Consider the following 16,495-nt stretch of genomic DNA (forward strand, 5'->3'; position numbering starts at 1 on the left):
GCTGGTGCAGTATAAATGCCATGACTTTGTGGTGAGATACTTTTCCATTAGTCATTATTTCCAAAAGCCTGAAAGCAGGGAGAGGCAGCAGGCTTCAAATCCTTCTGACTTGTATCACACATAATTCACCCAAGCCTGTGGGGTGCTGGAAGACCTCAGTTCTCCACCAGATCAAGGCTGAATAGCAATTACTTGGAGAAACACAGGTCAGAGGCAATTGAAGGGATCAGCACCTCTTAGAACCAGGTCTGCTATGGATAATGAGCCAGAGAACAAAAATAGAGCACAAATTGCTGTAATTAGGCAGTTACAACTGGTTATGTATATGGCTGTTCAGGTTTGGTTTTTTCTTCCTGCTGGATATATTTTCCTTCTCTGGAGATGAATCAGCCTGGCATCATGTTGTTTATGAAAATATTTCTGAACACCGAATAACCAAATCTTAGTACTGCAGTCAAAGTCAAGTAACACTGAAGATCACTGCTATTCCTTTTATCCTTAAGTCATTTTCAATAGGGGTCGTAGATACAGATAAGCTAGCGTGAATATTTAATATATTAGCAATTCTCAGTCAGCTCTGCAAACAGACAGCTGGCCCTAGAGGTTTTGCTGCTCCCATACCTGATGTGGGAGAGTCTTGGATGGGAAAAACACCTGACACCAAGAGCTACCTGGTGGGGACCAGGTCCCAGCTTCCAGGTGCCCTTGCCAAACCCAACACCACCAACACCCAACACTCAGCCGCTCAGGGCAGCTGAGCTGGGAATGGGCTGCTCAGAGCTGCAATCTCTGGCTGGAGTGACACACATGCAGCACCTGCCCCACCCGTCCTGTCGCCTCTGCCTCAGGCAAAGGCCCCTGGTCTGAAGGAGGCTGGGCTGGATGTAAACCAACCAGGTGATTTATGCTCGATGGCACTACAGTCATTTCCCAATCCATGCAGGCATTCTCTCCTTCTCCCCTTTACACTAAAAACCAAAACTGAAAATGTAGTTGATGACACTTACATCTGCCTCTACACCTTGGACAGCAAGTGCAGGGTTCAGGGGGAGCCGGCAAACCTTCACCTCCTGGAAGAACTGCTCGAGTCTGCTGAGCTCCACCGTTAACACCTCCTGCAGCACGTGAACAGTTATGGTAGCATGAAAGAACAAAAAAGCTGCTTTCTGCTTATTTATTTCAATTTTTTTTTTTTTTTTAACTATCTTTCTGTACTTTAAACAAGTAATGCAATTTCCAGAGCCGGTAGCATCCAAGCGACTTTATAATAGCTGACGAGGTCACACTGGGGTATTATAAATAAGAACGGTAATTTTATTCCACTTTTTCTGCTTGATAAAGCATAAAAAATGGAACAAAAAGGAAAAAAAAAAAAAAAAAAAAGGTTGATGTTTTTTCTGCCTAGATGTGCTACCAGCTCATACTGCCCCATAGGGTCAGCTGGAAAGAGTCTGTTTCCATTGGCATGGAGCGACAGGACAAGGGAGAATGGCTTCAGGTTGAGGGAGGGTAGGTTTAGCTTGGATGTCAGGAAAAATCCCTACATGTGAAACCAGTCTGGGTGGGGCAACCTGGTCTAGTGGAAGGTGTCCCTGCCCATGGCAGGGGTTGGAAGCAGGTGATTTTTAAGATCCCTTCCAACCCAAACCATTCCATGATTCTCAGATTTGATACCCTTCACTAGGGGTTGATTGTACTTGTACTAGCCTTGTACTGCTCTGCGGTATCTCATGGGGTTTTTTTGCCTCTCCTAAGATCGTCCCAACCTGTTGCTTGTTGCCTCAGCACTGTGATCCCCCTTGCCTAACTCTGTTAAATGCAAAATTTGGGAGCTCCTCAGTATCAAAGTAACTGCAGCCTTGAGATTAATCTCTAAAATCTGAATTATGCATCACTGTTGTATAATGTATTACTACTATTTCTTTTTCTTTACACGGATTTTCCTTTGGCAAATATTTTTGTCTTATTACTTCCATGTTTGCTTTGCTGCTCGCAGTAGCAGCACTGAGAGTTTTCTGAGAAACCCTTTGAAAATCTTTGAACCCTTAACAAGGCAGAAAGATTCATGATATTGTTCATGATAACCAGCAGTGGCAAGTGTATTTTTATTTGGCTTTCTGCTCTGCCTTGCTGTGATTTCAACAAGAAGCAGTTTTACACGCCAGGTAAGCAACAGCAGCTGTCCTGGAAAATTAACAGTTCTGAACTGGAAATGTACCTATGCAACATAAAAGCTGCACCCACTGGGGAAGAAAACTGCAAGTTTCTACTGCCAGGGAGGCATCTCTGCAGATATATGTTCAGTGTTCTTTGCTGAGAGCTATATTTGAGATATTAACAACATTCCACCCTGACTGTCTTTGCTAAGAAATGAGAATATGTCCAGCCTGCCAAGAACAACTCTTAGCAAAGCTCTCAAGAAATACTGCATCTCTACAGGAGTCAAATATTTTAGGATAAGGTGCTGAATGTGAGTTTTCCTCTCAGTGGAATGATGATCAGCCTTGTTGCCATTATTTCTGGCCACCTCCAAGTCCATCTGAAAAACCACTGATGAAGGAATTTAAATGGCTTAAAAGAGCTGCAGACCTCAAGAGTAATAGTGATGGGAGTTGTCCCATTAAATATCTATGAGTTACCTGTTTTCAGAGCAGAAAAGTATTTATAAAGTTTAGTTAAATCTTTGGCTTAATTATGTAAAGGGTATTAAAGGAAAGACATGTTACCTTACAAAAAATAAAATTCCCTGCAGAAACTTCAATGGAAGGGGCAGTATTTTTTTACAAACCTGTCTTTTTGGGTCACTGGCAGCTTTCACTTTTATGGCAATGTCTTCCAGAATTCTGATGAGTTTTTCTTCCTTAGAAAACTCATTGTTCAGGGCATGTCCAGCACAGAATTGGAGAGCAGCCAGTAGTTTCTTATACCACATTCTGAAATGAACTTCATTCTGTGCATTCTTCAGCAGCCTGAAGGAAGGAGGGGAAAAAAAAAAAATCTGTGTATCTAAAAATGAATTTTATTATATATCAGTTCTAGCAGGAACAATAAACTCCAGACTGATCTGCATTTGGTCACTTTTGGCAGCAGACAATAAAAAAAAAATATTGTTTGTAGGCAATGAGACTCAAGTCCCATTTGTCAACTAATGAGATTCCAAATGTGTTGAATAAACAGAAAACTGTAATTTCTTATTGTCATATATAGTGCAATGCCTATATTGCTTCTTATTTCTGCAAGAAAATTTAACAAAGTGAAAAGAAGTAACGAGTTAGGAGTCCAGTGTTAAATATATATCCCTATTTTTTTTTCTTTTTTTTCTCCTATCAGGTCACTTATACAAGCAAGCACATCTTTCAGCTAGGACGTGAATTTGAAGACTGTTTTAGTCTCAGATGTACCATCAGTTCTAGAAAATGTCACTATTTAAGCTGAGGAAACATTTCTGAAATTGGCTATAGTGCTAAAAAGAGTGAAATTAGCCCATTTTATTCCTTTCTTTACTGGTAAGTGCTGGTCTAAAGCAAAACTCAGCTTTCAGTTCTTCTGAAGCCTGCGAAAGCTTTGGAACTCGAATTACTGCCAACATAAAAGTCAGAAATGAAACCAAATCCATGCTCTTTTTAATAATAATCACCATGCAGTCTTCTCTAATTGCATATTTATTTGGGTCAGGAAAGCTGGGAAGTTTAGAGAGGTTTTTTTTTTAGTTAATCAAATTGATCACTGGGATTTTTTTTTTCCTTATGCAGGCCAGAGGTTTTGTACACTGATTTATTTTTGTAAGTGTAGATGGAATCACCAGCTCTATATTGCTGTTGACATCCTGCCCATCGCCTGGGATTTCCCTCTGCCTGAAGGACTGGTGAATTCATCTTTGCATTTGAGTGAACTTTCCCCCTCACAGCTCCATCCTTAAGAACTCCTCAAACCTTAAATCCCTCATAAATGTCTGAATCTTAATGCAGTTTCCTCGACCTAAAAAATAATGCTGCTTTTCTCAGGACGGAAATCAGAGAAGCTCTTGACTTTCAAGGCACATTGTATGGATGAATATGTCACAAATGTCACATAACAAAAAGCAAGAACAAGAAATTATTTGAAGCACTGATATTTAAGGCGGAAAAACTATAATTCCTACAGACACTTCAGCTCCTTCAAATCATATATAAGGCATTGCAGTATTGCTACTGCAGCACATGCCTCCTTTGGTGTGGAGGGACCTTTTATGAAGCAGTGATTTTTCTAGGTCCACTTTTCCCATATAATTCAAGGCAGAACAATATCACCTTCTGGTTTCTGAAAAGCCTTGCCAGTTACACAAAATCTCGGAACATCTGAGGATTTGAAAATCCTTAAAGAATGAGTGGTGTTTCTATCAGAAGTGCCTAGACATGAAAGGGAAGCGATATGAGAAGTTTATCATCGACACTCTCTGCAGAAGTCGGAAATTACTTTTTTTTTCCCCCTGCAGACTAGCAAAAAACAAATAATTACTTTTTGGATCCAAAAGAAACGCAAGTTGTCATTGCAATGCCTGGTGGAAGGCAAATCTCAGCCCACAGAGGCTGCTGTGCTCTTACCCTGAACCTTTCACAAACCGAGGAAGGCTGAGAGCACACGTTCACGTGGCACTGGATAAACATAATCTTTCATACTTCCATCAGCGTAAGCCCAAGATCCCTCTGGATGGGATTCATCTGCTTAAGTGTCAATAGCTCATGCTGTTTTAGGTACCCTAGGAAATCCACTTCCTCCAGCTGCTGCCTTGGAAGGGCATGGGTCCACTAGAGGCAACTTCTCATGTGTGCCCCCCCCATACAGATGTCTCAGATTCCCTGTGCTCTCTAAACAGCCTGTGTTTAGGGCACTGCATCACACTCTGCAGAGTCCTTTTAGCTCAGCTGTTGGCAAACAAGACCATTTAAAATAAAAACACACTCAGTCCACTCCCAACAGCCAGTCAGGAAGAGGCTTGGTGATTACCTTTGAAATAAATGCATCACTGGTACAGCCCAAATTGCCACGTGAGCAGGAATTTTAGTCTATCAAAGCAAAGTCCAGCTCAACCTCAGCCCAGCCAAACTGCATTTTTCTTAGCACACAGTCAGATTAAATTTTTTAATTTCTGTCCTGCAAATACAAATGCACTTACACTATCACTGTGATGATATCTGTTTTGAACAGGACATCTAACACTGGTGTGGAGCCCTGTCTGCGCTAAGGCTTGCATTGGAATCAGCTCCCAAGCATCTCAATCGTATGCATTCACCTACTCCATTTTTAGTAGTACATATTTAGGGAATCCACAAAGGATTCCACACCTCTTCAGGTTTGAGATGGCCCCTTAATCCTCTCAGATGCAGAGAACATTAAACCAGCTTTTATCTCCCTAAAATGAAAGGCTTAGGATTTCACATACAGGAAGCAAAATAGTAAAACCAAAACAGTTTACTATTTTAGACAGAGCTGCTCCCTGCATAGCACAGATCAGTGTAAAAGATCCTTTTTTTGATTATTCTTGTGGCTGATTGTTTACAGAAAATAAGCTTATATATACATATGATATAAAGATTTTTTTTTTCCTTTCTGAGAAAGGATTATGGGTCAGATTCTGAGAGTTTATGCGTGAGGCGTCCATGAGGACAGAGGATGTATGGAGACTGAATCCTCTCATGTGTTGTTCTGGAGCCCAGTCCGTGGGGAAAACTGAAGCAGTCATCATGATGTCCCTGGTAAAATCCACGTCCCTGCCAGCATGGGCTCAGCCTGAACACACACAGCAGCTTCTGACAGTCCATGTGCTTCCCCAGCAGCTCCCACAGGGGATCTGGGGCTCTGCACTCAAAACATGTCAAGCAACTGGTCCAGCAGCACCTCTGCCTGCCCGCCGGGGCAGGTGTGCTCCTAAAAGCCTGCAGACCTTCCTTTGCAAAAGGCTGTGCACCCATGGGGTCTGACTTTTATACTCATTCTGTAAAAGTGGTCCCAAAGAGGATGCAGAGGACAGTTTTTACGTGATGACTCATTGTGGGCCCTCCTGAAATGCTTATCTGACAAATGAACGAATGTTTCCGCTCTGTCTTCCCCAGCTTGCTGGCACACACGTCTTCACCCTGCCATGGAGAGAACTCAGCAGATATAGGAAAATCTTCAGCTTCTGAAGCCGGAGAAGTGCTCAAGACACTAATGAAATTTTCAAGTTAGAACAGGATGCCTAGATGTGACAGAGGAAGGCAAAATTGGAATGATTTAAACCCCAAGGCTGCCAGTAGAGAAGCATGTGAAGTTGTTTTTTTTTCCTGATAATTTTCGCAGGATTCTGCAAGACAGAACTCAGTGTAAAAGCCTGGCTTTATGCCAGGCCTAGATGGAGCATCTTGCTCCTAACAAACAGAGAGACTTCCTTACTCTTCAGGTTCTGTGATTTGGGACAAACACCCTCATTCTGAGTCAGGCTGCTTTGCCAGAGAAGGAGAACCAGGGCTAAACCTACCAGGTGTAGAAAAAAGGGTAATAGAGGGAAAAAAAAAAAAAAAAAAGAAAAAAAAGGGAAAAAAAAGAAAAAAAAAAGAGGAAAAAAGAAGGAAGGAGATTGGATGGGTCTTGGTGGAAAAACAGGTGAGCTGGCCTCGTTCTCCCTCTGTGGGGCTGGAAGGCAGGGAAGCTGACACAGTCTGCTCTCTGAGCAGGATTTGGCAGACAAATGAAAGAGTGAGGTGGCTCAGACAACTCTGCTGCTTGAACATCTGCTCCTTGTCTCCTTCAGAAAGGGGAGGAGGGCAAGCCAGCGAGCGATGTCTGACAGGACAGATTAGCTCACAGGTAGCCTGTCAAACCTCATTGTACCAAAAAAACCCCCAACCCCAAGAAGAAAAGGCCAGGATTTGCAGTATCTGACTGCAGGTTTAGCACCTACCTGTCACAAAGGAGCAAGGCAGTTTGACAGGATTATTTAGACATGGTATCAGGACAGTGATCCCAGTTAATTTGTTCCCAAGTGCTCTTCTGGGATTTATTACACAAAAGTGGTGCCTACTAGCACTCATTCTGTACATTCTGCAAGAAGGTTTTGAATTCAGACACACACCATGAAAACGAGGTGCCTTAGGGTTGTGAGGTGAGTGTTGAACTGCCTTCTGGAGCTGGTTAATCTTTGGTAAACCTGACCAAGGAACTCAATATGCTTTTCATGTTTGTTTTCTGTTTTGCTAAATTGGAGGCGGGACAAACCACAAAAAAAGCAAATAACTGTACAAGACTGCCACTCATTATGGCAATAACTGCTTTAAAATTATTCTCCCCAGCCCTTCCTATCAAAGATTAGCACACAGAAAACACCTCTCTACCACTGTACAGCTTCTGTGTCTGAGGTTGCCATCTGTCTTGATTATCCTTAGACATCCTGCAAGACTCCTAATCTGTCCTTTGTGCTTTATTGTGCCATGGAGCTGTGGCACACGCCTGAAGTTTTTCGCTGTTTTCATTTTCCACTCCTCAAAGAAAACATTTACATTTGCATTCTTAAAGAGGAGAATAAGTAACAGGGCTGGTTTGCCTGTAGGACTTCACTCAGGTTTTGCAGTTCCTTAAGACTCAGTGCAAGTTCCCCAGAGATAGCAGAGATGACAAAAAATGTACAGCTGAATATTAAGAACTCCGTCCACCCTGTGAAAGGTCATGAGGATGAGCAGGCAACTGCTGCTATTAATTAATTACTCAGTTGCAAGTAAAACCTCTCTTTGCTTTTTAGCTTTTTGTCTCCCCAGTATTACACTGGACAGCCAGTCCCAAACTCTAGAAAGGTGTGATTTATGTACCACAGATCAAAGAAAGGGGAACAGGAACACAGAAACAACAATGCACCATTACTGGGGCGTTGCAGGCAACAAAATAACAGACATAAACACAAACTAACTGATGAGAAACACAAAATACCTGGCATGTTGAGGGCAATGCAATTTCTGCAGGGGAAAATGGGGAGCAAAGTCAATCAGGCAGAAGTGACTGTGCAACAAGGATGGAAGAGACATTGAGTGGAGTACAGAGCATTTTCCGCAGATTTACAGAAACACAGATCAAGGACATTTGACTGGAAGGATGAGAACTGAATTTCCTTTTGCTCTCTCTTTCTTTGACCAAATACAAAGCCAGAAGAAAGGGAGAGGCACAGGAGGCAAAGCTCTGCTTCATCTGCTGATCTTTCATCTTTATTTCTATTCTAGAACAAGAGGAGAGTGAAAGTTTATGTTTCTTGAGTGGACTGAGCAAAGTGTGGTACATTTTCTCTGAATCTTTGTAACCAATAAGTCTCCAAGATGAAGAAACAGCAGCTGTTCCGTTGCTTGAAGCACCTGTCCACTTTTGGCTCTTCAGTCCTCTCACATGAGAAACCTGCAGCCAGTTCCACATGCTGCTTCTCATAAAACAGAGCTGCTTTTATAGACTCATTTTCCAAAGCATTACCCTTGAACAGAAAATAACTCTGCATAAAGTGAAATTTTGTTCTAAGATACCACGTGATTAACATGCTTTTGTTTTTCTGATTCTCTTTTTATAACACAGAACAGAAGTCTACCACGTTGATCTCCCTTTGACAACAAAATATTGTTGCAGACATATAAAGTATGCGGGTTAGGCCTGAGAAACACAACATTGCCATTATTTCCTAACCTCTCGAAATTCTTTATGAACAGCACAGCACAATTTGCACTCAGGCAAATCACTTGATTCAGTAGATTCAATCGAGGCACCTCCTCCCACTCCCACTGAATGCCTGAACTGTGGAATGTGTGTCCTGCTGACTCACAAAAAAAATTACCAGATCAGTGAAAACAAAGCCTATGCTATGATATGCAGGGAAGGTGCCAAACCCTGCTGAGGTTGCCTAGCAGAAAAATGTTTTATTTGATATGTAATATAGTTAACTGCGCACACTTTGCATTAAGAAAATGAATCTCAGATAAAACCAGTGTTGGTGGGAAGAAAAAGAGCTTGAAAGTGAAAGAGAAATGAAATGAACCTTGAAAATGAACTGTATCAAGAATTAATCGGAAAGTATAATGGTGCACAGGTACCACTGTCACTACCAGATGTTGCTTGGTCTAAGGTTTAAGCAAGAAACAATCACCCTTGTAAGGTCTTCTCCAGTTTGTTGAATGGCTATGATAACATCAATGTAAGTGCTACAAGACTCATCCAGTAAAAAGCAGTGCTAACAGTGTCTGTCTCTTTCTGCTCCAGCTGGTAAAAAAAATTAAAATTAAAAAATTGTTAGCAAAATGTGTCTTTTTCTAGTTTACTCCTTTTCATTGGGTAGGATCTTAAAGCAGAAATTTATTAACGCACTATCACAAACAAAACCCAAAAAAATACCTCCAGCAGAACTGCAACACAACAAAATTAGTGGTAGTTTCAAAATGCATCTGTGTACAGCATTACTGACCTTAGATAACTTCAGAATCTCTGACTAGGGTCTACCAAAAATCCCACCCTAATAAAACATCAATCCAAAGCTACAGAAATGAAAAGCCTTCACCCTGAAGTGTCATTAAATACTGAGGGTGACTTAAGCTCAGACTTGCAACTGTAGGTCTGACTGATTTTGAATATTAATAAAGGTATCATCGCTGCCTCTTTAAAGAGAGTGACTCAATCTACTCTACAAAAACTGCATTTGGAAATAAGAAAAAAAGGATATTGTTAAACAAGGTTTAAGGTCTCCATGAGCATTATCAATTGGGCGGTATTATTTCCCATTCAACGAGAAACTTGGCACTCAGGTCTGGCATTAATTTCGAAAAGTCTGGTTCCATCTTTGCCAGTGCCTTCTTCACACGACTGAGCACGCCCCCGTCTGCGCTTTTTCCAAAACTGCAGATTTTTCTCCTCAGAACAAACGACGTGTTGTTGTCAGAATTTCATGCAGTATCTTACCCCAGCATCGGCAAGGATGAAATTGTCCAACAATCTGTCACTGCGAGAGTTCAGAGTAAATTCACGCACAGGAACTGAAATGCACCATTCATTCCAGGCATAACAGAAATTGTTGTGTTCTTCCCAGTGGGTAACTGCACTGGGAGCTAGCAATGAATGGGATTAGATGGGATAATCACCACTAAAATAAGCAGACCCAATGCCTTTATTGGGATGCTGTCCAATATGCCAGCAATTAATTGAATACAGGAGGTGACTAAGCTACTCTACTTTCAAACTGTATAAACAAAATGCGAAATTAATTCAGATTGAGGCGGTCCATGAGAGCCAATGCACTTGCAAAGCTTTGTACTGTTTCTGAATTTAGGCCACAGTTATCACGGCAATACACTGAGGAGAAACTGAAAACGTTTTTCTTCAACTGACTATTGTTTGGGTAGTTTATGTCTATCAAAATGGCTTTGGATAGCATCTGTGGTTCCCATTGGCTTCACAGCTGAACAAAAAAAATCCCTCATGACACTGTAAAACACAATGTAAGACACAGAACTAGTTCTGCATGGTTCTGCATGCATTGGGCAACCCAAATGTACACAAAAATGCAGAATTAAATGAGTTACGCCACAGTACTTTGGTAGCTTTGCCTTTTTTGTTGGTTCATTGTTGTCTTTTGTTTGTTTGTTTGTTTGGTTTTTAAAATGTTTTTAGTTTTGCTGGTTTTATCTGGGGTAGAGCTTATTTTCTTCCCAGTAGCTGGTATGGGGCTGTGTTTTGGATTTGTGCTGGAAGCAGTTGATAATTCAGATGTTTTACTTATTGCTGAGCAGTATTTGAAGAGCCAAGGCCTTTTCTGGCCACAAGTGGGTGGGCTGAGGATGAACAAAAAGCTGGGAAGGGACACAGCCAGGCCAGCTGAGCCCATCTGACCAAAGGGATGTCCCAGACCGTATGGATCATGCTCGGCAAATAAAGATGGGGAAGAAGGAGGAAGGGAGAAAATTTGGGGTGATGGGTGTTTGTCTTCCCAAGTCACCAATGTGTGCTGAGGCCCAGCTCTCCTGTGCATGATTTAACACCTGTCTGCTCATGGGGTGTGATGGATGAATTCCTTGTTCTACCTTGCTCATATGCTTCTGTTCACCTGTTCAACTGTTTTTATCTCATCCACGAATTTTCTCACTTTTCTAATTCTCTGCCCCATCCCACCGCAGAGGACAGTGAGTCAGTGGCTGTGTGGGGCTTGCTGGCCATCTGGGGTTAAACCATGGCATTAATATACTAACACAGAAATAGCTTCAGGGAGAAGACTGAAATTGTCTTTCTACAAGGTCATTAAGGCCCTTGGCTGCTCATAACAGGAGCAGTTCCAGATTTTATTCCTATATTCTGAGCCAGATCTTTATTTTATAATCCTAGAGTTTTCAGGGGTTTTGTTTGTTTGTTTATTTGTTTTTTGTTTTGTTTCTTTGTTTGTTTGGGTTTTTTTTGTTTTTGTTTTTTTTTTTTTTAATTACTCTGGGCATGGGAAAGGAAGAGTTTGGGTTTAGGGGGGTGGGGAAATAGGAAAAGACACTTACATTGTTTTTCAAATATTATGACATTCAAAAGAATGTGTTCTGCAAAGCTGTTAATTTTCTTATTTTTTTCTACAGTCAGTTACAGGAATTTGCTTTAACAATGTCTACATTCAAAGCTGTTATCTTTCAAGCAGAGTCTCAGATTTTTGGAGACAAGGTGCTCAGATGTCAACAGCAGCGGAAGGGTGTATGAGATTTGATATGTTACAAACACGTGGGGAGTTTAATGTTTCTTTTAAAGCAGCATCCCTTCTACCTCTCTGGAAGAACCTGTCTGTAGATCCAAAGTGTTTTAAGCACAGGTAGCACAGATACAACAAGAACTGATTCCACATTATTTCCTGACATGTCTGTCTTCTGGATCTTTACTTTCATCACTGCTGTAGCTAGCAGACCACCTTATCTTATTTTCTCGATATCTATCAAAGGGAACTTTATTCAGATCAGTGCTTAACAGGAGCAGGGAGGAAAAATGAGCCTCAGCAGGTACTGCTGTAAGCGTTTCAGCAGTCCTGGTACCTCAGTGTAATCACAAGATTGCAGAACGTTGTTTGCAGTAGGTCTCTCATATCTGACAGCGTGCTTTCCGAGCCTCCTTTTTGTGTCAGTTTGCTGTGAGGCAGCTCAGTGCTGCACAACAACAAAGGATGCAGGGATCAGATTGTGGGATCACATAGATCTGTGCCTCTACCTGGGTGACTTTGTCAATAGAATGACTGGAGACAACTTTCCTGGCTCACATAGAGAGGCATCATGAGGCTATGCGGGCCCTTACACTCCAAAAATAACTCATTTGTTTTCAGGGAATAAGAGAGAGAAAAATCAGATTTTCAATGGGGGAGCCTTTGGAATCCAAATCACACCTTTTCATCTTTTCATGATTCTGACTCCTTTAAGGGAGAAATCTCCTCACACTTACAGCTCTCCTTATGCATAAGACCACTCTGCAATCTTCTTCCAATAAGATGATAGCTACCATGTTTTAATTTAATTAAAATAGAAGAGACCATGAAAGATGGTGGTAGGAAAGAAGAACAAGTATTTGCATGGTAAAGAAGAATACTTTATCATCATACCTTTTCTAGGCCTGTTTTTTATTTCATCCTCTCTTGTTTTATTTTTCTTCCTCTTCTCGTGGCCTCTACTAATTTTTTGCTCCACATTACACCTAGCAAGAATATCTCTTGCAAAAGTACAAGAACAGAGCAGAGATGGAAATAACTTTAGATTTCTCCTTCTTAAATACTGGTCTGATTCTGATTTTCTTTCCATTCCACTGCTTTATTGCCACCAAATATTAGCTTTGCAAATAGAGAAGTGGGAATTTGAAGTTAAGCCCCCGTACCAAAGAAATCTCGCTGTAAGATATTAGTAAAGAGAAAACCTTTCTTTTTTAGATGGCCTCAGGGCATTTTCCTAGTTGACAACTGGCCTAGTTACCATGGAAAACAGAAGAGCTGGAGGGCAGCACAGTAGGAAAATGAGGCAGAGTCCTACGTGAAATTGGGTTGGCTTGGTTTGCAGAGGCTTGCTGAGATTAACCTTGTTGCTCTTTCATTGCTGGGAGTAGACATAGAGTTTCATCTAGATTTAAAAGTCAATCTCAGCTCTGCTGAGACATGTTCAGCTCTGGGACCAGATCTGAATAAACTTTTGAATAAAGTAAAAATCCCTTTTAATCAATCCCTAAGACAGAAGGTGTTGCTTCTTAAGCTTTTACCAAGGAAACCTTACATCAACCTCTTCAGATCAAACTGAATTTTAACCTTGGGGTTAAAATCCATAGATTTTCATGTCAGAAGAACTTAAGGCAGTTATAAGAATGAAAACCCATCCTCAATTTTACTTGATGGGTAATCTTGGCAAAATCATTTTATTTCTCTGTGCTTCTGTTTTCCTTTTGAAAAGAGGAGAGATTTATTTCTCATAGGCTCTCCACAGAGTGCTGTGTTTGTTTCTAAGCTGCTCTTATGCCAGAGGTAAATGCCATGGCAAGTGGGTCTTTTTAATAACATTGCCACCTTCTTCTCATGTGTGAACCCATCTAGCCAGCATCTTTCAATCATATGGGAAAAAATAACAGCCCCAGGCATATATATATATATATGTGTGTGTGTGTGTATGTGTGTGTGTGTGTATATGTATGTATATATTTATTTTTTTTTTTCTCATAAGAAAACAGAATTAAGATTCAGTTGTTGTGACAAAAAGTCCAGGTCTGGTTCCAAGATTCACAATCACATTTGTGGAAGTATTATTGCAGCAAGCAGATGTCATATCTCCATATGTCCTGAGTCAGGTAAAGAGTGGAGCAAGCTCTCCAGGGGCAGTCACTGCATTGGCAGAATAAATATAGATCAGCCATCTGACACAGAATGCTCCTGGGATTTTGAAGCTCCCTGGATCTGTTGTTGGCATTTTTCTTGCCCTCAGAGTGCTGTCCTTGTGCTCAGTCCATGTGAGGCTGCAGCTGGATTGAGGACAGAAGTGCAGAACTCCCGTTTTTCCCCTCCTCTATTACCATATAAGTGCTCTGTGAATATCCCAGAAGCAGCCACATTTCTTCAGATGCGTACTCTGCTGACAGACAAAAACCCTATGCATGCCAAAAGTTAATACAAGTAAATGCCATGTTTTTCCTACCAGCACTACTCGTGGGGCCATGGGTGGGCCATGTAGATTATTGTTTAAATCACCTGTAAATTGCTGGTCTGAAAACTCCTAATAACAAAGCAAGGCAACAGCTGAAGACAGCACTTGTCAGCTTTGAATTGATGCAAAAAAAGATTTAAAACACAGCATACTCTGAATGAGGCTCCATTTTCATGTGGTGACCAAGCAAGGTCCTTCTGAGTGACACACACAACAAAGCACTGACAATTCAGGAATATTTGCCACCGTGGCTGCTTCAAACCACTTTGAGAAACTGCCCTATCTACAAAAGCACATACATGAGATCTGAGGGCTGTGTGAGTCACTCAAAAGCTGGTGCCTATTAGAAAAGTTTAATTAAATTGAAGTGCTTCTCCTGATAGAAGTCATCACACCCAACAAATGACATTGTGCAGCCGGTTAAGTAGAAGAATAAATACTGACTTTTAATGCCACACTCAACAAAGGAAATGCTACAGAAACGTCGAAATCTTGTTTACTGTTTGACCTTCTCCATGCCCAGTGCTCACAGGATAATTATTGCAAATGGCAGAGCCTTTTTTCCCACACAGAGCCCCACTTCCCTTGCTGAAGTGCAAACAAGGTCTTACTTCAGTTAAAAATGTGCACTGTGTTACAACACTCACGATGAGAAACTGTTCTTTCAGTTAATCCAAGCCAATGAATTTGACTGTGGAAATCCCTGTTCAGTCCCTTCTTCATTAGCCAAGATGGCAGCTGCCACGCTAAAGCTAATGAGCCTGATTAATATCAATTCTGTAAATTAATATTTTTTTCCAGACATCAGATAATTTAGTACTAATCCAGACATTCATTCTGATTTAATATCAGCTGACATAACATAATTTCTCATTTAACACTAATTGAAAACTACTGGTTTCTTATTCTAAAGAGCATTTGCTGTCACTTGTAACTTATGGCTTTTTATAAAGCTATCTTTCAAATAATATCATCATTGATTTTTATGTTTTCTGCCTAGCAGCAGAACATTTGAATGCAAGCATGTGACTGGTGATGTGGGCAGAATGGAATAATCAGGTAATTTCTCTTAAAGGTATTAAATTTAACATTTTTTCTTCATATTTTCCGTTATATAATTGTAACAGGACTGACTGAAACAAATTAATAAAACAAAAAACCTCTTCATTTAAGCAGTGTCGAACTCTGCCCCTCTAGCTATTTTTTTTTTCTTCTAAATAATTTTGGGTTTGTTCAGCTTCCTTTCAGGCTTGGTTTCATCAGGTGCTACAGAAGAAAGAGCACATCCCTACTTGCCTGCCATTTGCTCTTATTGTGATGTAAAAAATCCCTGTCCTGTGGGTTTCACCACGACAGGCTCTCAGCTGAACACGACCTGGGTGGAACCCTGCAAGAAGTCATTGGTGAAAGCCTCCATCCAAGAGATGGCACCTGTTGGAATCTTAGAAACTTAGAATTTGACAAAAACCTTTACAGGCACCTACAACAAAACTGGTTATTTGGGTACATTTGCAATCCTCCCAAAGGTAGGAGCACCCTTTCTGCAAGCCCTTTTCCAAGGACTGTCCTGGTGGCTCAAGAATTGAAGGACGACGGAAACGGCATCAGTAAAGAAACAAAGACAGTGACAGGATTCATTTGCAATGCGCAGAAACAGGTAACCGATGTCAGGAGGGACCTCTGCAGGTCCCCTGCTCTGGCCCTTGCTGTAATCACAGCTGGCTTTGATGTTGGATGGGGTTGTTCAGAGGGCCTGCCCTCGGCAGTAGGGTGGGAGAGCTCCTGGGACAACGGAAGGAGCAGTGGTGCGACTTGACCGTACGGTGATGGGTCCCCAGAACAAGAGGAGCTTCAAAAGGCATGACCCAGTGACAGGCAGGCCTGTCGTTCAGCCAGGAGCATGAATAAGTGTGCCAGGAGCTGCTTTTCTAAGTTCTGAGTGCCACTCTGTTCTGTCCCATCAACCATGGAAACGAGGGCAATCTCTGGCAAGCACTTCAAGCCAGGGAGCAGCTGTCACAGGAACAGCAAATATTTCATACTTCCTGTGATATAGATTAGTTTTAGGGTAGGAACAAAGACTCCACATTACTCTTCATACGGTCTAAACCAGAATAGCAGAGATTGGGGTTTTGCCTATGGCGCTGCATGGACAAAATCCTCGTATATGTCTGCAGTGCACAAAATGCGAGGGCTCCATTCTCTGAAGGAATAGCTGGATATCTACCACTCCTTGGCTCCTAGCCCTTCAGGTCCTCAGAGAAGTTATGTCAGGCAAAGGTCAGTCAGCGTCAGGATTTGTGGGAAGCACCCAGTAGGAATCTCCAGGG

At 41.5% G+C, this 16,495-nt stretch overlaps 1 protein-coding gene across 13 annotated transcripts in view; it reads right to left on the minus strand.

Annotated features, from left to right (window-relative positions):
* The window catches only part of PIK3C2G (phosphatidylinositol-4-phosphate 3-kinase catalytic subunit type 2 gamma), a 244,152-nt gene that overhangs the window by 77,095 nt on the left and 150,562 nt on the right, over nucleotides 1–16,495 (minus strand). For all 13 annotated transcript variants that reach the window (XM_058420387.1, XM_040063030.2, XM_058420389.1 and 10 more), the window contains 2 exons: nucleotides 2,789–2,969; nucleotides 1,008–1,115 (listed from right to left, as the gene is read on the minus strand). In XM_058420387.1, the coding sequence (XP_058276370.1) occupies nucleotides 1,008–1,115; nucleotides 2,789–2,969 (289 nt within the window). The remainder of the gene's footprint in view (nucleotides 1–1,007; nucleotides 1,116–2,788; nucleotides 2,970–16,495) is intronic.

The sequence above is a fragment of the Hirundo rustica genome, chromosome 4 (genome assembly GCF_015227805.2).
Source record: "Hirundo rustica isolate bHirRus1 chromosome 4, bHirRus1.pri.v3, whole genome shotgun sequence".
In the NCBI taxonomy this organism is placed as follows: domain Eukaryota; kingdom Metazoa; phylum Chordata; class Aves; order Passeriformes; family Hirundinidae; genus Hirundo; species Hirundo rustica.